This window comes from Neoarius graeffei, chromosome 5 (assembly GCF_027579695.1).
Source record: "Neoarius graeffei isolate fNeoGra1 chromosome 5, fNeoGra1.pri, whole genome shotgun sequence".
NCBI lineage: Eukaryota > Metazoa > Chordata > Actinopteri > Siluriformes > Ariidae > Neoarius > Neoarius graeffei.
In genome coordinates this window covers 9,292,623-9,316,849 of record NC_083573.1, presented here as the reverse complement: position 1 = coordinate 9,316,849, position 24,227 = coordinate 9,292,623, and the positions used below count along the sequence as shown (strand labels likewise).

At 42.8% G+C, this 24,227-nt stretch overlaps 1 protein-coding gene across 3 annotated transcripts in view; it reads right to left on the bottom strand.

The window, feature by feature from the left end:
* Window positions 1-24,227, bottom strand: part of rab11fip3 (RAB11 family interacting protein 3 (class II)) — a 103,256-nt gene that overhangs the window by 58,447 nt on the left and 20,582 nt on the right. For all 3 annotated transcript variants that reach the window (XR_009654702.1, XM_060921178.1, XM_060921176.1), the window contains exons 2-3: window positions 9,927-10,020; window positions 5,300-5,373 (exon numbers count right to left, since the gene is read on the bottom strand). Coding sequence is in view for 2 of the 3 variants with exons in the window: in XM_060921178.1 (XP_060777161.1) it covers window positions 5,300-5,373; window positions 9,927-10,020 (168 nt within the window). In the remaining variant the exon portion in view is untranslated. The remainder of the gene's footprint in view (window positions 1-5,299; window positions 5,374-9,926; window positions 10,021-24,227) is intronic.

Sequence of the window (24,227 nt, the reverse complement as noted above, 5' to 3'; positions counted from 1 at the left end):
CGGCTGCCGTCCGAGTTGCTTTGTACATCCACCATCATGACGCACGCTCACGACGTAGCACATTTTCATCATGTGGTTGCAAGTCATCTATATAGAACATAAATGCCGTCAAACGAAATTTCTAGTATTCCAATTCACACGGAAAGACAGCCTCCTGACGTATAGAAAAGCTCTTGGCGCTGCTCGATCAACGTATCTTTCCACCCTAATAGAGGATATCAAAAGTAATCCTAGAGCCCTATTTAATACTGTAGCAAAATTAACTCGGAATAAGACCACCTTCAATTTGTCGTCGCAACAACTTCACGAATTCTTCTTCAATGGCAAAATAATTCAAACCATCAATTTGCTAAATATTATGTAGATGACAACTCTCCTTAGCGAAATCGAACCAACTTCACTCATTTCCTCATCAAAATTTTCAACTTGTTCACTAAATCCCTTACGTACACGACTCTTCAAGCAGATGATACCAGAAGCAAATCAAACCTCTTCGAAAAATAACCCATTCTTCTAGGGCTGTAACGATATGCGTATCGAAATCGCGATACGCAGAGCCACGATCCGTATCGCGATACAAGAAGGCAGAATCGCGGTACACCCTTTCAAACTTCTCCTCAGCCCGAAAACAGAGGTGCTTCCAAACTTCAATTTATGAATACTTTACTTTTTATTTAAATTACATTTTAAACTTACTTAAATTACTTTTTTTTTTAATATCTATTAGTAAGTCGTTTTTTCGCCGACCTGCGACAATCTTCTGCGAGTCACGCAACGTCCACACTCGCCACTGGCAGAGCATTCATTTCTTTTAAGCGGTCGCCATTCTGGTTGCGACGCGGGGAGCGAATCTGTAAACAAGCAGCTCATTGGCTGGCTAGGTGTGCCACAAGCCAATCACAATCACTTGACCGGAAAGGCATGCAGTGTTGCCAGATTGGGCAGGTTTAGGTGCTTTTTGGCTGGTTTTAAACATATTTTGGGGTGGAAAACGTTAGCAATATCTGGCAACACTGAAGGCATGTCTGCTTGGGCGGAAGCCTTCTGCGGCAGTTACATTTTGACATGCGAGCAATGTTTCACCATAAAAATTCCGTAATTTCCATCTGTTTTCCGCGATCACAGAAAATCATTGGCCCTATGAGAGTGAGACAGTGAGAGAGCCACCCCCAAAAAAAAATCTTAACGGATTTACACGATTTGGAAAAATGACTTTTTCAGAACCGAAAAAAACAGAGCTTCCGGCTCAACAGTATTATTTTGAGAAATAAAACAATCTTTGGATATACATTTGTTCATTTTTGCATACATATTACTCATTCTCTGCAGTGGTCTGAATTATTTGTTATTAAATAGTTAATGTAAGTAAGTAAATAAGTCAAATTTACTACTTTAAAAAAACATTTAAAAAAAAATCGTGGGCGTATCGAATCGTGGGTCAAAAATCGCGATACGAATCGAATCGTGAGTTGGGTGTATCGTTACAGCCCTACATTCTTCCCTTAGCACTGACTAGACTAGCAGTTATCAAAGCCCTGTTTAAAAACGTGACCTCAACCCCTGTCGGCTGTCCAACTACAGGCCGATATCAAACCTCCCCTTTGTCTCCAGCAGGACAATCATCTGAAGCACATGTCCAAACCAACACACAGATGGTTCGCTGAGCACAGAATCAAGCTTCTGCCCTGACCTGAACCCCAGTGAAAACCTGTGGGCGGAGCCGAAGAGGAGAGAGCACAAGAGAGGGCCGAGGACCCTGGATGATCTGGAGAGATCGTGTCAAGAAGAACGGTCTCAGATCTCCAACCTTATAAAATGTTATAGGACACACACGTAGCCCTTTTCCACCAAATCAGTTCCAGGGCTGGTTCGGGGCCAGTGCTTAGTTTGGAACCGGGTTTTCTGTTTCCACTGACAAAGAACCGGCTCTGGGCCAGAAAAAACGGTTCCAGGTTAGCACCAGCTCTTTGCTGGGCCAGAGGAAAGAACTGCTAACGTCAGTGGGGGGGCGGAGTTGTTAAAACCAACAACAATAGCAAGACCGCGAGAGGGCGCCATTTTTAAATAAGCGACGAGATATCACGGATGCTTTTCCACCAAATCAGTTCCAGGGCTGGCTCGGAGCCAGTGCTGGTGCTGGTTCACAACTCGTTCAACTTGCGAGCCAGCTGAGAACCAGTTTGCTTTTCCATAGCTCGCGGTGCTAAGGAAAGCCACGTCAGTTACGTCGCTACGTTTGCATAAACCTTGGCGCGAATATCGAAGCAAAAACACGGAAGAAGAAGCAGCAGCAGCGACAACAATAATAATAATGGCTGACTTCGCGTTTGTACAGCTGCTGCTTCTCGTCGCTTAAAAGTGGCGATCTTTCGCGGTCTTGTTATTGCTGTTGGTCTTAACAACTCCGCCCCCCCTGCTGATGTAAGCGGTTCTTTCCTCTAGCCCAGCAGAGAGTTGGTGCTAGCCTGGAACCGGTTTTTCTGGCCCCAGAGCCAGTTCTTTGTCAGTGGAAACAGAAAACCCGGTTCCAAACTAAGCACTGGCCCCGAACCAGCCCTGGAACTGCTTTGGTGGAAAAGGGGCATTCTTCTCCATTTTGTTGTTGCTTCGATGTTCGCGCCAAGGTTTATGCAAATGCAGCGACGTAACTGACGTATACAGCAACGTAACTGACGCGGCTCCCCTTAGCACCCCGAGCTACGGAAAAGCAAACTGGTTCTCAGCTGGCTCGCAAGTTGAACGAGTTGTGAACCAGCCCTGGAACTGATTTGGTGGAAAAGGGGTATCAGTGCTGTTTTACTGACAAAGGAAGGGTAAAAGTATTAAATGCAGGGGGGCCAATAATAGTGGCACATGTGTTTTTGTTGAAAATTTTTTTTTGATGAGGTATTTGTTTTTCTTTGAATAAATATATTTCAATTAAAGGTTAGCGTTCTCATTTTTTCAGTGCAAGATGAAGCTACTTCACCAGAAAATGGATTTTTTTTTTTTTTAAACCCTATTTACTAACATCTTTACAAGGGCGGACAATCACAGAGGGCGCTGTATTTCAAGTTATTTCTCGGCAAACGTAACAACTGATGTGTTAATTCTTTTTAACCGGTGTGTGGTGAGAGAGACTCGCACGAGAGTCATTTTGAATGTTAAACACCTCGCCAGCAGGTGGCACCGATACAACACTAATTACACAAATAAGTTCTCCCTTTCCCACCATTCCTGTCTGTCATCAGGCTGAAGCACATGTACGCATGTTAACTAGCTCACGCTTGCAAAAGTATTCATCCCCCTTGGTGTTTGTCCCGTTTTGTCGCATTACAAGCTGGAATTAAAATGGACTGTTGGAGGGTTGGCACCATTTGATTTACACAACATGCCGACCACTTGAAAGGTGCACATTGTTGTTTTATTGTGACACAATAATTAAGATGAAAAAACAGAAATCTGGAGTGTGCATAGGTATTCACCCCTGCAAAGTCAATACTTCATAGAACCACCTTTTGCTGCAAGTCTCTTGGGGTATGTCTCTGTTCGCTTTGCACATCTCACATTCCTCAAGACAAAACTGCTCCAACTCCTTCAAGTTAGATGGGTTGCGTTGGTGTACAGCAATCTTCAAGTTATGCCACAGATTCTCAATTGGATTGAGGGCTGGGCTTTGATTAGGCCGTTCCAAGACATTTAAATGTTTCCCTTTAAACCACTCCAGTGTAGCTTTAGGGTCATTATCCTGCTGGAACGTGAACCTTCGTCCCAGTCTCAAACCTCTGGCCGACTCAAACAGGTTTTCCTCCAGAATTGCCCTGTGTTTAGTGCCATCCATCTTTCCTTCAGTCCTGACCAGCTTTCCTGTCCCTGCAGATGAAAAACATTCCCACGGCATGATGCTGCCACCACCATGCTTCACTATTGGAATGGTGTTCTCAGGGTGTTGGGTTTACACCACACATGGCCAAAAAGATAAATTTTAGTCATCTGACCAGAGAGTCTTCTTCCGTGTGTTTGGGGAGTCTGCCACATGCTGTTGGGCAAACTCCAAACATGTTTTCTTAAGCAGTGACTTTTTCTCTGGCCACTCTTCCATAAAGCCCCGCTCTGTGGAGTGTACGGCTTAAAGTGGTCCTGTGGACAGATACTCCCATCTCCGCTGTGGATCTTTGCAGCTCCTTCAGTGTTATCTTTGGTGTCTTTGTTGCATCTCTGATTAATGCCCCATTCTCTTGTCAGGTTTGTAGTGGTGCCATATTCTTTCCATTTTGCTATAATGGATTTAATGGTGCTCAATGGGATATTCAAAGTTTGGGATATTTTTTATAACCCAACCCTGATCTATACTTCTCCACAACTTTGTCTCTGACCTGTTTGGAGGCTCCTTGGTTTTCATGTTGCTTGCTTAGTAGTGTTGCAGAGTCAGGGTCCTTCCAGAACAGGTTGATTTACACAGACATCATATGACTGATCATGTGACCCTTTGATTGCACACAGGCGGATCTTAATCAAATAATTATGTGACTTATGAAGTGAATTGGTTGGACCAGCTCTTATTTAGGGGTTTCATATGAAAGGGGGTGAATACCTAAGCACACTCCAGATTTCTGTTTTTTCATCTTAATTATTGTCACACAATAAAAAAAAAACAACAATGTGCACCTTTAAAGTGGTAAGCATGTTGCGTCAGTCAAATGGTGCTAACCCCTCCCCAGAAAAAATCCATTTTAATTCCATCTTGTAATGCAACAAAACAAGACACTGGAGATATACGAGATCCATAATATCGTCTCTTAATATGCAATGTGGAGAAAATCTGAAAATTCTTAAACTGGTTGCTTTTAATACTTAATTGCATAGTATCGATGTTTTAGAGCCCAGGAGGCACAAAAAGACCACATAGCCATCATTATAATCGACAATCACCACACCACCTTAACTTTTCTAAATAATGAACACTCATCATAAAACGATTAGTGCCCAACACACTCAGCTGCATCATAAACACTGAGGCCAGCGCACCGTTTCAGACATTTACACTCTGAAGAACGATATGTTTGTGCGAATTAAAAACATCTGTTTTTAAGACTGGGCTTTTCTGTCATCAGGTTTCTCAGACGAGCTGATTCCAGAGATTAAAACACAACAGAAAATATGCAGGAATGTCAGATATGCTGAGCACTGAGCATAATAACAGATGTGCCTTTCCAACACAGAGAGAGAGAGAGAGAGAGAGAGAGAGAGAGAGAGAGAGAGGAAAGAGTGGTATTGAGGACAGATCATGGAGTGAAACCGCAGTCTGTGTGTGTCTTACCTCGTCATATTCCTCGGCTGCTCCACTGGCATCCCCTGAAGTGAGCTGTAGCTTGTAGAGATCTGGGTCAGATCCTGAGAAAGAGAGAGAATTCCAGTACGGTTACTTGATGATGCAATCGGCGTGTCTACGTTCACACCTATTCGTGGAACTGCCTGTTCCTATTTATCCATCAACCTCTCCGTGGACGTGTCTCATAAATTACCAGGAAGCCTTATTGCTCCCAAACGCCACACTTGAATAACTGCGTGACATTTTCCAGGACCTGTTTGATGCTTGCTTGCTGTTTTCACACTAGATTAACGCACTATTACTATTATGGTCTAATTATCTGTATCTGGAGTCTTGTATTGAACAATATGATCCAATGCACTGTAACCTGACATCCTAAAAACAGTCCCTTCCAAAAGTATTGGAACAGCAAGCCCAATTCGCTGTTTCCACAAGCCATTTAGGTTTGAGATTAAAAGATGAATAGGAGACATTAAAGGTGGGGTACGAGATTTTTTTTCAGGAGTATTTTTTACCATATTGCTTGAAAAGCTCCTCACACCCATGTTGCAAGCAGTACAATAGAAGGTTTGACCCAAAAACGAAATATTTTAATCCAGTCTACAGTGTAAAATAAAGGAAAAACGCCATCCAATCCTTTCGAGGTACCACCTCAAAATGATTGGATACTGACACGTCAATCAGACTGAAGCCCGCCAGCAGCCCGGCCCTTCTGTGTGTGTGTGTGTGTGTGTGAGTGAGAGAGAGCGAGCAGCCCCTCCCCCAACCCGCGCGCTGCGAGCAGTGTGTCACAGGATTTTCTCAGTGCGCTCCCTCCAAACAACAGGGATTTACACGAAAACGGAAGGAGATGTTCACAAAATTCTTTCACAGTGAGCGCCACAAGGCTCTCCTGAACACACTGATGTAATTTTTTTGTCTGTAGTGTAAAAAATGAGGTCACTAGAGCGAGTTAAAAACGAGTGACTTTTCTGCCAAGTTTATAATGGCAGTCCATGGGGCTGCGCGCCTGTCCTCTCCTCACTTTCAGGCTTCTCATTCAAAAACTGCAAGTCCTATCGTGTAGGTAAACACATTGTGTGAATTAGGACAAGTGTGGCTACTACTTTTGAGAAAATTATGTGTATGGAGTGAAAATTGGGGCTGAAAACACAGTTTAAATGAGAAAGTTTGAGCTATTTTTCCAAGCTCTCTACACTCTCCACTGGTGTGTAACGCAATAGACACCCATTATAAAGGCTGATTTTCTCAGGCTTTATAAGGGGGAGGAGGGGTGGAGACACGGGGGGTGGGAGCATGGCGAGGGCGGGTGTTTCTTTTCAAAATATGGCTTGCGGGAACCGTTATTCCAAAATCTCGTACCCCACCTTTAAATAAACACTTATCGTCATGTGTGCTTTTAATAAAACCACTGGGGGTGGGGAAATCACATGACTGGGCAGATACGGATTTCTGAACCCGGTCTGGAAAAAGCCGGGAACACTTCTGCCATTTTCATTTTGCTCTGAATGGTTACCTTTGAAACAGGAGCGACACAACCGAGCACAGTGAAAGCGAGCTGAAATTATCCAGATGATTCATCAGACGCAGACCTAACTGAACAAGTTGAAATTGTCCAAGAAAATGAAAAAAGTTTTTTTTTTTTTTAAAGATTTTTTTTGGCCTTTTTGCACCTTTATTGGATAGGACAGTGTAGAGACAGGAAATGAGCGGGAGAGAGAGACGGGGAGGGATCGGGAAATGACCTCGGGCCGGAATCGAACCCGGGTCCCCGGATTTATGGTATGGCGCCTTATCCACCTGAGCCACGACGCCCCCCGAAAAAAGGTACTTTTGAGTGAAGAAATTCACTTGTTTATACAAGGACAAGAAAACGCCGTTTCTTGCTGAAGTTAAGGAGGAAAGAGACTTAACACTCATCCCCTCTAAACAGCTAGACAGCTTGCTATGTAGTTTTTAATATACAAGCAAAGAAAAAACAAAACATTTAGACTACGAACCTGACGCTTTGTCTTCCTTTTTCGCAAAGTGTTCAACGCTACCTTGACAACAGTAAGATTTTTGCGCACCGTTGTTCATCGTTTTCCACTGTGCATGTTAGTTCAAAGAGGTCACATGATAAAATGTTTATTGACTGAGTTCGGTTGGGAAAATATTTGACTCTTGGTCATTTGCGGCATGACCTCGAGCCAAATATTTTCCCGTCCGGCCCTCCCACTCGGTCAATATGTGGTCACGTGTTGTTTTCTTGCAATAACTACATCAAGCTGGTGACCAACTGGCATCACCAGACTGTTGCGTTCTTCTTTGGTGATGATTTTCCGAGTTTGTACTGCAGCTTCTTCCAGTTGTTTGTTTTGAAGAGTTTCTCTTCGGTCTCCTGTTCAGGAGATGAACTGCTCCACCATGCTTAACCGATTAGTTTGCATGTTTTGGATCATGAGCAGATCCTTTCTTTCTCCACACTTTGGGACTGCAATCTGTCTACCACACAACCTTACACTTTAACATCTTTAATAACGGTCTATGACATTTATTTTAAATCACAGTCCACCAATGTTCAACATACAATTTCACTCTTAAAGAAAAGAAATCCACACAAAATTAATATCTCTCATCTCATCTCATTATCTGTAGCCGCTTTATCCTTCTACAGGGTCGCAGGCGAGCTGGAGCCTATCCCAGCTGACTACGGGCGAAAGGCGGGGTACACCCTGGACAAGTCGCCAGGTCATCACAGGGCTGACACATAGACACAGACAACCATTCACACTCACATTCACACCTACGGTCAATTTAGAGTCACCAGTTAACCTAACCTGCATGTCTTTGGACTGTGGGGGAAACCGGAGCACCCGGAGGAAACCCACGCGGACACGGGGAGAACATGCAAACTCCGCACAGAAAGGCCCTCGCCGGCCCCGGGGCTCGAACCCAGGACCTTCTTGCTGTGAGGCGACAGCGCTAACCACTACACCACCGTGCCGCCCACAAAATTAATATGTTAATGTAATTGTGACTGTCAAGATTTATTCCGTGATGAAACTCGGAGCTGAATTTTTTGAGTTTAGTTTCCCTGTAATGAGACCGTGAGCTCATTAACGTCATTGCTCAGCAAGGTTGGAACTAGAGCTGATCACAGATGGAGTAATTCCGATGGTAACCAAGGACACCTTTTGTTAATCATTCTGTCTGACTCATCGATGCTCAGAACCGTAAAGCAGAGGAGAACTCATCACTGTGGCAGAGAACCGTGTCTTTCTCACGCGCGCACACACACGGTTTGAGTAAAAAGGCACCCAGTGGGTTCAGTGAGGGTGAGAAATCGTATCTTGCCTGATGTTGTATTTAAGCTCGGTAGTACAAGTTTTTTGGGCATCGTTTCAGTCTTGCACCTGACTGATATTAAGGAAGAGAATACGGCTGTGATGAAACAGCGTGAAACATGCTCCTCTGTGTGGAGGCTTTCTGCTCATATAAAAATAAAAAAGTACACAAATGTCCTTAAAAACTAAATCAGAGTATTTCAAGATAAACTGAAGGGTTTTTCTCGCAGTGGTGTTCACTTTACACACACAGGCTAATTACTGTCCTGACGCTGGGTGGAAAAACTAATCAGGAAGCCTGAAACTTCAGTTAACGTGTCTGTCCGCCTGCCTGTCTATTCATGTCTGATTGACTATAGGTCTGTCGATTCATCTGTCTAACCATCACTCTGAGTGTGCATCTGTCTGTCTATCTACCCGTGTCTCTGTCTAGTCATCGGTCTGTCTACCTGCATGTCTCTATTCATCTGTGTGTCGATGTCTCTAGTTGAATATCCGTCTCTCTGTCCATCTACCCGCGTGTCTGTCCGACTGCCTTTGTTTTACTAAGCTGTCTATCCGCCATTCGCATACCTTCACACCAATCTATATTTGTTCTGGATCTGTCTACCTCCCGACCCGTCTGTCTCTCTGGTTATCTGTCTGTCCGACTGGCCCTACCTAGCTGTCGGTCTATTTCTCAAGTTCTCTGTCTGTCTGTGTCTGTCTTGTCCATCTATCTCTATCTCTAGCTATCTGTCCATCTGTATGTCTCCAGTTCTGTCCATCTACCTGTGTCTATCTGTCTCTCCATCTACCTGCGTGTCTCTCGGTCTCTAGTTAACTGTTTGTCTGTCTACCTGCATGTCTGTCTGTGTCTCGAGTTATCTGTCTGTCTCCATGTCCATCTAGTTGTGTCTCTTTGTCTCTAGTTGTCCGTCAGTCAGTCTGTCTTTCTCCGACCTGCACGCCTCTCTGTCCGTCTTTGTGTGGCTGTCTGACTGCATTTGTCGTACTAAGCTGTCTGACTATCTACCATTCACATCAATCTATATTTGTTCTGGATCTGTCTACCTCCCGACCCGTCTGTCTCTCTGGTTATCTGTCTGTCCGACTAGACCTACCTAGCTGTCTGTTTCTCAAGTTCTCTCTCGGTGTTTGTCTAACTGTCTATGTACCGACCCCTCTACCTGCCTGTCTGGCTTGTTATGCATGTCTATCTTTCTAGTTTTCTGTCTAAAGAGCGCACCTCTGGCACTATTAACGGTGCTAAAGAACACAGTTGTTTGCTTATGCGCACGTGTGTGTACCTCCGTTGCTGATGGCTGTGATGCCTCTGTGGAAATCCTCGAAGCTGATGACTCCGAGGCCGCTCGGGTCGAGAAAACGTGTCAGGTCCTTCACCTGGAAAAAAAAAACAAAAAAAAAAAAAACACACGTTTAGAGGACATCATGCTTTCCCTTAACGGATTAACCACCATCAACATTATAAAAAATCATCACACAAACAAATGCACTCTGCCCTCCTCACACACACACACTGCAAAATGCATCAAGGGTCATGCAGAACTAAAGCATAGAGTAAACACAGGAAGTGTGCAGTGTTTGCTTTTTCTTGCCATCATCATTTTTTTTAAATTAAATAAATGAAGGTTGTGTGTGTTTATAATGATAGCCATAAAAGACAAGCTTATGTGCATGACATCTGCACATTTAATTTATTTATTTAAAAAAAAAAAATTTCAAGTGCTTCTAGGCTGTTCCAGTAGGTCTCTTCAAAATAGTGTCCTCCTACACACACACACACACACACACACACGACATAACATGCACAGCCCAGCACACATACATGAACACATCATGCCTACTCACACGTTCTTACAAAGCTATGCTATAACACACACGCACACTTAACTCAAGCCGTTCTGCACTGAGCAGATACAATCAGTTAGGTTAGTCTGCCGCCTAGCAACAAGAGATCAGGTTTCCAGGGAGACGGAGTGGGGTTTCAGAGTCAGGACTGTCCACACACACACACACACGCACGCTTGCTCGCTCCAAATTCAGGACAGCGGAGCTTCAAACACTGCAGCAATATTGTGTGTGATGGAAAAGTTTCAACAACGTCTCCAAAGAAGGAAGTGTGTTGGGTTTAATGATGCAGCAAGGGAATGCTGTTAGAAAAAACACGCGCACACACACACACACACACACCCAAAATACAGTCAGGTCGGAGTGAAAACATGGTGCAAAACACGTAACGAGGTAAAGAACTGCTAGGGCTGTCACGATACTAATAGTCTACCTTTGATACCGAGACAGATTTATGATACTTTGGCCAAAAATGTAAAGAAACGAACAAATAAAAAGAATAATACGGAAAAACAACCACACACATACACTGTCCTTGTGAGGACCTTCCACTGACAATTATTAGTGCAGCTAATTCATGCTAAACCTGATACATGCTAAAGCTAACCTTAACCTCAGTAAAACAAACCTACGTTTTGGCTCTTTTAGTTTCTAAATAAAAAATGCTGCAGGTCTGTTTAAAAAAAGGCCGGTGTAGGGAAACCGGTTTCCTTTTGGGGACCTGCTAAATGTCCCCGCAAAGTCAAAACGGTCAGATATTCTTAAGACTTAAACACCATTTCTCACACACACAGTTTCCATACTGACGCAAGTACGCTCTTTTCCTCCTGCCCATGCAAATTGTGACCCAGAAGACTGAAAAGCCATTTCTCAGGTGTGACATTTCAGAAGTGAGAGGAACGTGGGCGAGCTGCAGCACGGAGTCAGGGGGACTCCGTGTGGGCATGTGGGTTTCCTGTTAGTTGCTCGGAGAGATTTAACAGCACAGACCACAGCAATGGAACGAATGAGACAATAAAACAGAAGGGGTTAAACTTGTAGTTGCAACCAAAGGTTACGGTTGGAGAACATTTGTTTCGTTCTCTATTAGTTCTCAGCTATTGTCTTGGTGAACAACTGGACAAATTCAGGGCAAAACATTCATCAAGCGTGTGAGGGATGGAATGAGAAACGTCCTCAACCCTGAAACCTACAGAATGTGTTACGACCTGATTTCTTTGAGCAGATCAGCTAAAATCGATCGCAGTGTCTTCGTGCCATCATGAGCTACATGCTTGTTTTATTTTGTTCAGATTATCCCTGAGTAAAAAAAAAAAAAAAAAAAAATCATCTATCAAACAGCAGTGTTTGCAATCTCACACTTTCCATCCTGTACTTCCCGTTAAAGAAGCGACTTCCTGGTCGGGATTTGCATACGGAGCAAATGGAAATGAGAGGAAACGGACTGCATTTAGCTGACAGACAGCACAAAACCGTGCCTTTTTGCTCATTTACCCGTTAGATTAAAGGACATGGGACATGAAACATAAATGCACGCTATATCAGTTTCTTTCCATTAAAAATATGAAATAATTGCATCATCAAATACAAAATTATCTATTAAATTCAGCAAAATCGTTATACTCGTGATGATTATATGGCATTTCCGCTCGAGCTCCGATATGCATATTTTACAACCGGAAGAGCCGCTGTCACGTGATCATACGTCACAAAAACTTTCGGGTACAGCACAAGCGGGTAGATGAATATGGAGAAGTGTGAATCATGATGATGACGAATGCGACAAAATAGTTTTTGTGTCTTGGATGACAAGAAAATTGTTTCGTTTTTAGAGTGTTTAACGTACATTGAACATCATGGTGTATTGCGACCTCCCAGTCAGTCAGACGCGCTGTTACTCCTGTTAGCAATGTAGCTAGGCTCAACATGGCCAATGGTATTTTTTGGGGCTGTAGTTAGATGCGACCAAACTCTTCCGCGTTTTTCCTGTTTACATAGGTTTATATGACCAGTGACATGAAACAAAGTTCAGTTACACAAATTGAAACGTGGCGATTTTCTATGCTATGGAAAGTCCGCACTATAATGACAGGCGTACTAACACCTTCTGCGCGCTTCGACAGCGCATTGATACCTTCACTCGGAGTTGTACCATTATTTTTAGACAGGGCGGACGGACCAGGGCATTCGCCCGCTTGGCCGTGCCCGACGAGGAGCGCTCTCGGCCGGCTTGGGAGGCAGACGGCAGCCCCTCCTGGAAGTGTGGTTTTATCATGGGCCTCATGCGGTAAGGATTAGTATTATAATTTTGGGTGTATCAATTATTGATTATCATAATTCTGACTCGTTTCGCCATTTTGAATGTTTTCATCTCGGACTCTGGAAGCATTGTATCTCAATCAATCTCGAAAAATATCAGCAAAAAAAAAAACTAGCTTGCAACGGACTTTAGCTAGATCTATGATGAACTTTCAGTGTATGATACAAAAATAATACTTCTTTCAACAGATCATTAGCCTTTGAACAGAATTGTTTTTAACTTACCAGGAAGTGTTATCGAGCCGACCGCTTTCAGTTTCATGGGGATTGAATGAACTCTCACTCTCAGAATCATCTGACCCGTCAGAGTAAAGACAAGATCTATGTTCATGTGAATTTCCAGCTATCGGTTCGAATTGATAGGGTCTAACTTCACATCTCTGTGAAACATCGGGAATATCACTGTCGATGGTGTCCATTTCGGTAACCTGTTTACATTAGATTCCCAAGCGCTGGCTCCTTGAAAAGTTTTTGTGACGTCACGGGTCGCGTGACCGCTTAGCTAATTAACGAATCATTGTTTTACGCTGATGTATAAAAAAGTTGAATAATGTGATGATTTTCACATTTTTGACGCCCTGCAGTGATTTAGATGGCATTTCTTATGTCCTTTATACATAATTATACCCAGAAAAAAAATCCATGCCCCACGTCCTTTAAAAAAAAGCCTGGATACTGGATAGATTGAGAAAAAGAACTGATGGTCATTTGTGCAAAGAGTGAAAGCGTATAGGATACATCATTTCTAAGCAAATTTACCAGCAGACCCCGAGAATGCAGAGTAATTGAGAGAATGCCTTTTTGACTACGTTCAGACTGCACCCTGAAACGACCCATATCTGATTTTTTTGCCCATATGCGACCTGTATCCGATTTGTTATTGACAATCTGAACGACACAGATCCGATTTTTTCACATGCGACCCAGGCCGCTTGGATATGTGGTCCTAATTCCGATGCATATCCGTTATTTTCACGTGCAACTGCAGTTTGACCGGACAGGTCGCATTCATGCGACCTACACGTCATCAACAAGAGACAAACGTCACTATTCTGCGTTGGCTAATCCCGCCTCTTTGGTGGAAAACAACAACATTTGTACAGTTTTCAGAATTTAAATAGACTTTTACAGAATTGATCAAGCTAATCAGGGCTTAATTTGAGGGGGAGCAAGCCGGAGCGCGCTCCGGAACCTCGGGCGTTGGCTCCGGCAGCTATTTACACTGGATCCGGTGATCTGCCACCTCTCTTGACTATGTAACAAAATTAAAAAAATAAAATAATTAAATAAATAAATGCAAGTTTATTTATTGTTAATGTCTGATTTTGATATCTGTCTTCTTGGTGATTTCTCTCATGAAACGACATCCACAAAATATCTGTTTGCGGAAAAGGAGGGTGCACACTTCCGTGGCCACAGGAGGAAGACGCGCTGTTTGGGGAAAGAGAATTGGAAGCGCTCTGCCAGCAGTTTTGCATCAATGACCCACGACATGTCATCAGGGCATTCAGGGAATTCAGGGAAAGTAATGGAGAATTCATCCCAGATGAACTGAAGGGCCTCTTGGCCGCGATCAACACTGTCCCTATCTCAAGTGCAGAGTGTGAGCGGGGTTTTTTGCAGATGAACTTAATTTGCAGTGTTATTACAATACATGCCCAGAAGCACCCCCCCCCTTCTTTTTTTTTTTTTCGCACCGGAGCCAGTCATCCTCTGCGCTCCGGGACCTCCCACTTTACAAATTAAGCACTGAAGCTAATGGTGGATTTGATAGGGACCTGGATGTTAAACCATCCTGCATTACAAGATTATAAGATTGTTCTGGAAATTTCCAGTAATTTGACACCTTCGGTCTCATTAGTCTGCTGCCCACATTAATCAGATTATTGTGAGAGTTCCGCCGCCGCCACAAAAACCACATCGCCAGGTCTCGCCTCATCTCCATGCTTTACTTGCAAACTTGAAGAGTGCGCTTTTTTTTTTGTTTACGTATTACGTAGATGTGCTTATATTACGTGTCAATTTGCGTATGCGGGACACTTCTGGGTCGTTTTCCGTTCATATTGGAGATCGCATACAAGTCTCATATAATTGGTAATGTGAACGGCCTAACAAAAAAATCGGATTTCACAACAAATCGGATACGGGTCGTTTCAGGTTGCAGTCTGAACGTAGTGGTCATGAATATATATCATTAGTAACGACCAAAATGAATTAATAAAGCAGGGGGAGAAAAAAAATAATAGTTTGTTATTTTATCATCGAGCACAAAACTAAATCGATAAATCGCGGCTTCCGGATCCCGGAAAAACACAGCCTTGCCTCAGGGCTAATCTCGCACGACGTCACGCGTGGAACCCTGGTTATCTGGGTCATTTCGGTTCATCCGAGTCCGTGCTCGTTTACTCACCGAGATTGGATACTGTTGCTGTAATCTTACAAAAATAACGATGGTAAAGTGCTGAGTTGTGTTGGGATGCTTAAATCCATATACGACGGGACATTCGGTTGAGGAATTTCCAAGAAACGACACGAATCTAAAGCGACAGTGTGTGAGGTTTGTGCAAACGAAGCGGGCAGATTTCGTGTCGATTTCCTACTAATAATAAAAAAAAATTTTTTTAAATCTGATTCATCAAGTGCTCCCCACCACCAGAACGACCACATGGGAATTACTGGAGCAAAAAAAGAAACCCGTTTATTTAATAAACGGCATTTCAGCCTACATTTGGACAGTTCGTCGATTCCCTGATTATCTCTCACACACACACAGTGCACCACAAGCAAGATTATGAGCATAAGCTTAGCTAGTGAGCTCTACTTTACATGGCCAGAGATCCTCAAACACGGCCTATAAATTTTATATTAACCTGTGCTAACCAAAATTTTGTTGTTTTGTAAAGTAATTTTGTGCATTTCTGTCAACGGTCAGCAGTTTCCCGGGGCGTGCCTGGCGCACGGGCTTTCCAGATATGGAAGTTAAACCGAAAAAAACAAATTTACTGCCAAAAACGCAGCGTTCTTATTGGTCAGACTTGGAAACGAGGCTTGAAAGGAAGCAAAATACGACGAGTTTTGAGAGCTTCGCCGGCGAAGCTCGGCAGGTTTAGAATGAGTAGGTCGTGTATTTAGATAAACATCTTCACGAAGTTTTTTTTTTTTTTAAATCATACAAGCCTGATAAACATATTGACAGAAACTTTATGATTTACACTTTCCTCTGTGCCTGCTGCCAAATAAGATTATAGTTTTTGAATTAGATGAAACACAAAACTTGTTCCCTTTCCTCAGTCACACTGGACTCGGCGCGCTGAGCGCCCACTTCCGTGTTCGTAAAAGACTGTTCCCATGGTAACGCATGGTTTTCCCCAAAGCGTTTTAGCGTATCAGGCCCGATACGCTTAGTCGCTTTAGTTAAAATCCGATACGCTTAGATTTATACCGATACGTTAAATTTCCTACCCACAAGTAACTAGATACATAGGAGAGCAAATAACAGATCTATTTACATATTGATTGATATTTTTGTTAAACAAGTGGCCTTTTTTTCCCCCAATGTTTGTGTTGATTCTGTCAAAATAATATTTCCGCGTGGTATGATGTAAAGAAACTAATCTGTTGGCTATGTCAAGATCACGTGTTCAAACCGTCCAATAAAAACGTTGAAAGAAAACGTCAGACATCCCGGAATTTTCCGATTCATTATAAGCGATCTCATTGGCTGCCGATGTCGTCCCCCACCAGACGGACAAAGCCGACTGATTTTAATAAGCTCGGAGAAGACTCGCTGGACAATTTGATCCACATCAGCATGGATGACAGCGAGATGTACTATGAGAGGGCTGCCCAACATTGGGCCAAGCAAAAGCCAAGGAGAATTAATCTGCTTTAAAGGAGTAGAAAACTTAATCCATTAGTTTAAGTTTGCAGAAAGATTACGTCCTTATAAAAACACTCAGAAAGTGAAGTTGTCCAAATGTGTCAAATACAGCATAATTTCAAATAATAATGATGAGCATTTCTGGCAGTGTGATGTCACTGGGATCCATTTAACAAAAGGCGGCTTGGGATTATTCTTTTGTTAAAGGCTCACAGTGACATCACACTGCCAAATACGCTTATCGTAATTATGCTACATTTGACACTTATTAACAAATTCTCTTCATGAAATGTGTTAAGTACATAATCTTTCTGCAAACTTAAAGGAGTTAAGTTCTCTTTTCCCTTAATTATGTTTTAATCTTAATCTAATCCATTTAATAAAGTGCCAAATAATATGCAGTTGCCTGACTTTTCTTTTCAGTGTATCTTCGTTATACATATATTACATCAGAAACATTCTAAGTCATTAGTTATAGTAATACAGCGACTTATTTTAAGGCGGCAGTTCTTCGGTTCAGATCCCTTTGTGATCAACAGGAGGTCATGATGATCGATTCTCTTCTCTTCATTGGATTGCATAAGACGGAGCAAACCACTGTTCATGTTTTCATGCACGTTTTTGTTACAACACTCCTTGAGCATAGATAATTAAGGGATCCGCGTAGATTTTCAATCCGTCATATACAGTGGGGCAAAAAAGTATTTAGTCAGCCACCAATTGTGCAAGGTCTCCCACTTAAAACGATGAGAGAGGCCTGTAATTTTCATCATAGGTACACTTCAACTATGAGAGATAGAATGGGGGGAAAGAATCCAGGAAATCACGTTGTAGAATTTTTAATGAATTAATTGATAAATTCCTCGGTAAAATAAGTATTTGGTCACCTACAAACATGCAAGATTTCTGGCTCTCACAGACCTGTAACTTCTTCTTTAAGAGGCTCCTCTGTCCTCCACTTGTTACCTGTATTAATGGCACCTGTTTGAACTCATTATCAGTATAAAAGACACCTGTCCACAACCTCAAACAGTCACACTCCAAACTCCACTATGGCCAAGACCAAAGAGCTGTCAAAGGACACCAGAAACAAAATTGTAGACCTGCACCAGGCTGGGAAGACTGAATCTGCAATAGGTAAGCAGCTTGGTGTGAAGAAATCAACTGTGGGAGCAATTATTAGAAAATGGAAGACATACAAGACCACTGATAATCTCCCTTGATCTGGGGCTCCACGCAAGATCTCACCCCGTGGGGTCAAAATGATCACAAGAACAGTGAGCAAAAATCCCAGAACCACACGGGGGGACCTAGTGAATGACCTGCAGAGAGCTGGGACCAAAGTAACAAAGGCTGCCATCAGTAACACACTATGTCGCCAGGGACTCAAACCCTGCAGTGCCAGACTTGTCCCCCTGCTTAAGCCAGTACATGTCCAGGCCCGTCTGAAGTTTGCGAGAAAGTATTTGGATGATCCAGAAGAGGATTGGGAGAATGTCATATGGTCAGATGAAACCAAAATAGAACTTTTTGGTAAAAACTCAACTTGTCGTGTTTGGAGGAGAAAGAATGCTGAGTTGCATCCAAAGAACACCATACCTACTGTGAAGCATGGGGTGGAAACATCATGCTTTGGGGCTGTTTTTCTGCAAAGGGACCAGGACGACTGATCCATGTAAAGGAAAGAATGAATGGGGCCATATATCGTGAGATTTTGAGTGAAAACCTCCTTCCATCAGCAAGATCATTGAAGATGAAACGTGGCTGGGTCTTTCAGCATGACAATGATCCCAAACACACCGCCCGGGCAACGAAGGAGTGGCTTTGTAAGAAGCATTTCAAGGTCCTGGAGGGGGCTAGCCAGTCTCCAGATCTCAATCCCATAGAAAATCTTTGGAGGGAGTTGAAAGTCTGTGTTGCCCAGCAACAGCCCCAAAACATCACTGCTCTAGAGGAGATCTGCATGGAGGAATGGGCCAAAATACCAGCGACAGTGTGTGAAAACCTTGTGAAGACTTACAGAAAACGTTTGACCTCTGTCATTGCCAACGAAGGGTATATAACAAAGTATTGAGATGAACTTTTGTTATTGACCAAATACTTATTTTCCACCATAGTTTGCAAATAAATTCTTTAAAAATCAGACAGACAATGTGATTTTCTGGATTTTTTTTTCTCATTTTGTCTCTCATAGTTGAGGTATACCTATGATGAAAATTACAGGCCTCTCTCATCGTTTTAAGTGGGAGAACTTGCACAATTGGTGACTGACTAAATACTTTTTTGCCCCACTGTACCTCAGCAATCAAGAACAAAACAGTTTAACTTGCATGTTGAACTTTAAGGTGAAATTTCAAATGTGTAAACTGGTACATTAATACTATTAAGGTCAGAAATCATTGAAACACTGGTAAAATCTATCCTATAATCATGGATCTAAAACCCCTCAGAGACCCTGAAAATGCACCTGAGAGCATCTATTTTCAAAGTTTCACTTCACGCCTTCGGCGCTCGCTTTCGCGTCGTCGGCGCTCAATCATCTGTGTATTAGCATGCCAGAATTTAGGGCTTTCATTTTTTTTCTGGGGAAAACACTGGTAACAGCATGATCACCACTTTCACTCTTTCAGTTTCGATTAGTTTCTCTTTCACCAAGATTTACATGACCTAAAACAGTACTATCATTATTATTGAATTTTTTGTATCGTTTACAGTATTTACATTTCTAATAACTACAGGAAAATTTCCTTTCATCTGTAACTTAATTTCACTTATTTTTAACTCCTGTTTATTGCACTTTAACAGAATCAAAACGATTCCTAACACTAATATAACATTTGCATATTTCGTAAAATCAAAACTTGTTAAAGGTATATTATTTTCAGTTGTATATCCATATTTCATAATATTAATCTTCAGAGTCGGCTGAATCTCATTTATCATCTTTGTTGTATATAGTAAACATGGATTCTGTGCAATAAGACTCGATTGCAGCAATTTGCATTTTGTTTTTTGTCTTAAGTGCACGAGAAATTATAATTTAAGGTTTCTGCTTTTATTGCTAATTACCCCCCGGTCGCAACCAAATTACACCCCCTACTTTCAGAAAAACACCCCCAACCTTCCTAATCCTGGAGAAGCCCCTGATTATGAGCAACATTTAGATACTCGTGACAGCCGAGCTTATCATACCTGATGCACTTGAACAGGAAGAAAAAAAAAAAAAGTGTACACACCAGGGCTTTACATTAGCACCCGCCCACCCGCCAAATGCGGGTAAAATTCCGCTTTGGCAGGTAATGACTTTAGTCCCACTAGCCACTTTGGCAGGTGGTTTATTCTGTGGTATGACAATATATTTTAATTGTAGTTTTCTCTGAAGGCCTCGGATATAATAAAACACATTGCAATGTAATATTACACGCCTACAACTCCCATGAGCACCTGCATAAACATTCTGACACGTTAGAATTGTTTAGAACGTTCGTTAATGTCTCAGATAAAATCAGTGATGCGGTAACCTGCGGTTAATGAACGAAGCAACAAAGTTGCTGACGACTGACAAGCGCACTATGTGGTGGCATATCGCTGGAGTTTCAAACCCTGCTGCTCAGGAAAAAAGGAGCAGAGATGAGCAGGGCCGGAGCAGCATTTTAAAACCACCGAGGCCCGTGATGCGCAAAATGTTCGCCATATTTAAATGAGAGGGGTGAATTACACATCACACAAGAGATCTATTCCTGAAATTACTTTTAATGGTGTTTGAACTGAATATCATCAGTTTTGAAAAAAAAAAATCAATCATGTATGTGGCAAGAGTAAGAATAATTTAAGCTTGTTTAATGGTTTGATCTGGCCCAAGCAATGAGGACAAAAAGATACCTTAACCATGTAGCCTATGGAACTGAGATACATTAAAGGAGTACGCCACCCCCAGGTGAAATTGAGTCAGTCCCTAGAGTTGGATGAGTGAGCCAAAGCGTTTTGTAGCCGACCCAGCCATTGCCCTGATCTAGAAACGCCCCGGTTAGCTTAGTCGCTGTAATCCGGCGTGTCCAGCTAGCATGTCGTTGCAAAAGTGAATCAAATAACTCAAGATTTTTTATAATTATTTCTCATGACCTGTACATTCACATCAAGTACACATATCAATGCAAATTAACACGAAGGGATTTACTAGACCAATTTATATATGGAACTATTTTCGGCCACAGCACAGGCAAAGCACCGCTGCAGGCGCAAAGACACCACGCAGCACCTGAAAACCCTCAACTTCCGTCAATACACCAGCGTGACTACTAAGTTCTCTGCTACTAGCAGTGTTGCCAGATACTGCTGACGTTTTCCAGCCCAAAATATGTTCAAAACCCACCAAAATGCACTTGAAACTGCCCAATCTGGCAACACTGGCTACTAGGCTGACACTGACAGGTGCTGCGTGGTGTCTTTGCGCCTGCAGCGGTGCTTTGCCTGTGCTGTGGCCGAAAATACAGCGACTACGCTAAGCTAAGCGGGGCGTTTCTAGATCAGGGCAATGGCTGGGTCGGCTACAAAACGCTCTGGCTCACTCATCCAACTCTAGGGACTGACTCAATTTCACCTGGGGGTGGCGTACTCCTTTAACAATCTGGCATCCGTTACACCTACACACAAAAAAAATTCTGGGAAGAAAAAAAAAAAAAAAAATCAGTATACACCACCATGTTTTAGGCAAAGTTATCCAAGGCAAACATAAGTTGAAACTTTCCCCTCTATTGCTTTGGCTTATCGAATGATTTATTTTTAAAAATCACAAAAGGCAGGCTACAACTGCGCTGCTTCGAAAATGTCAATTTAACAGCTTGATGAAAGCGCGCTGATGGTTACCATGGAAACCCCGTGTCTGCTGCACTGCGTTCCTCCCCCGAGTCGCACGCTCATTCGCTTTTGTGTTCTTGGTCTCAGAGCCGCGCGCACCAAACACACACAGAAGACAGAATCAGCGTTTAACATCATTAACATGCATTTTTTACAGAGACGTTTTAATGTTATTCTTTTTTTTTTTTATCCAGTTGAATATTTAGCGTACAAATGTATTTTCAGCTCTTAAAAATGACCGAGGTCCGGACTGCGGGGGCCTCGGAGCTGGCTGCGGCCATGGAGATGAGCAAGACGCTAATAGGAAGATAAGACAGTTCAATGACAAATGGAAGTTAGGGCGAGATTGGCTAGTTCATAGCAAAACCGAAAATACCATGTACTGCGAAGACTGTAGAAAGTCTGGCAAAGACAGGCACCAGTAATTTTAAACTCGAAACTATAAAGGACCACGAAAAGTCAAATGCACACATCGGTACTATAACATCAAAACAGGCGAAGACGGCTGGTTCACTACAGGACGGCATTGCTTTCAGTCCCTGGCTGTCATGAAGTCGGCTGAGCTGGAGAGGATGGAGCTGCTGTTTAGAAACGTTCACGCGATTGGAAAGAAGTTGATCCCGCCCCAGCTATCAACTTACGGCATGCTGGAAGCCTCAGGTCACGAAGACCATTTTTCATGGACCATTCAGACTCATCTGATGATGAATGTAATGAGGACATTTAACGTCTCTCTCTACACATGTTCTCTCTCACACACACATTCATAGATAATACATAATATACATAATACTTGCATATCAAAACATCAAATGTTTTTCAATGATAAATGTTTTGAATTGGACTTTTAATATTAGAATCAGTTCAGTTGTACTGAATGTTATTTTTCATATTATACGATATTTCATATTGTAAGGGGCTTGAATTTGAGTTCAATAAACAGAATACTCTGTTTATATTTTTGTCTGAATTGGTTGCATGTTTTCATATAGGCAGCTACCTTAACAGCACTGAATACTTGAGTGCTACATTATACGCTGCCATTCATAATTAAATCTAGATCTTCCGAACTTTAACATATCATGGTGAAGAAAAAAAACGCGATTTCCTGGCAACAAAATTGTGGCTAGTGAAAAGGCTGAATGGCTAGTGACTCGGGAAAACTACTAGCCACAGTGGCCGGTGAGCAAAAAAGTTAATGTAAAGCCCTGGTGCACACGCCATCATCATAATCAGTGTTAATTAACTGAAGCGTGTTAAATGCTCTCAGATTGCAATATTGCAAGACTATTTGTTTTTAGTTTTGTTCAGGAAAACATGATGAAAAAGTTACCACCGCGTTCTGCACATATCTATCTGTCCATCTCTCGCATGCTACAGAGGAAGACTGTCGTGAACTGGCATCCGTTTCTTGTCTTGGGGGCTCGAAAAGATAACCATCTACTCCGGAACATCCTTGACAATCATCTGCTCCTTCATCCGACATATAAGAATCCCAATCACGCTCAGAATTCTCTCCAAAACGTGATTCAATATGGAGACCGGTCTAACCACTGCTGCGCACATGAACGAAATTGATACCTGGATTGTTACATGCGTGATGTCACGCACCCCTTCGGGATCTTCCGGATGAGTCTCGGCAGATTTCGTGAAAATCGGCTGAAAACCTTATCGATTTTCCATTAACTTATGACCTTTTGGATCAGCTATGTTTCGAAAACACATGGCCAATCAACAGAACGATTGTTGCTTTATACAAGGAAAAAAGTGGGGTTTAGAGGTGTTACATTCACTTGAAAATCTGCCAGCTCTCCAGAGCGATGCAACAGAAAAACAAAACGAGTCCCCGAACCCCGACAACGCCACGGCCATCTGTATCCAGGGGTACAAGAGAACAAAACGGGCCACGCTCTCAGAGCGGGAGGGATGGGGTTACTCTTCCGGCTGTTGATCAGAGCGACGCTAATCGATCGTGGGCGTCTCTGACGTAGCATGAGCAGTTCAGGAAGAGGAATTGGCCCGGAGGAAGTTTGCTATATGGCCAAAAGTACGTGGACACCTCAGTTTTGAGCATCCCATTCCAAAACCAGGAGGGGCAATATTTCAATCCCATGCTGTTTGCCTTATTTGCTGCCAAAATAACCCCACTCTTCTAGGAATTATATTTTGAAACATGGCTGTGGGATTTTCTGCCAATTCAGTCACAAAGGCATTGGGTACACTCTTAGAAAAACTACATTCCTGTACCTTTAGAATACAATGGCTCGTCACTGTAATGGCCTGTAATAATAATAACGTTCAATTTATATAGCGCCTTTCTCAAAACCCAAGGTCGCGTTACAATAATAGGCAGAAAAAAGTCCACCAAATAGAGGTCAGGGTATCATTCCAGTGGTGTAGCAGCCACAGTCCCACCAACAGGCGCACAAAACCGCCGTGACGCCGCCAGCAACATCGCTCGAACACCACGCCATGGATCCACAAAGCGAGCACAGAAGCACTGCCATGCAGAGCGCTGGTATGTCCCAAACCGCCTGCACAGCTGCCACGATGCCACCGAGCAACATCGTTTGGAACATCACGCCAAGCATTAAAAGCACAGAGCGCTGAACAACCACCATGTTAAAATGAGCAACGAACTCACTGCAGTCCATAGCTGGGAACACAGGCATCACCCACAGCG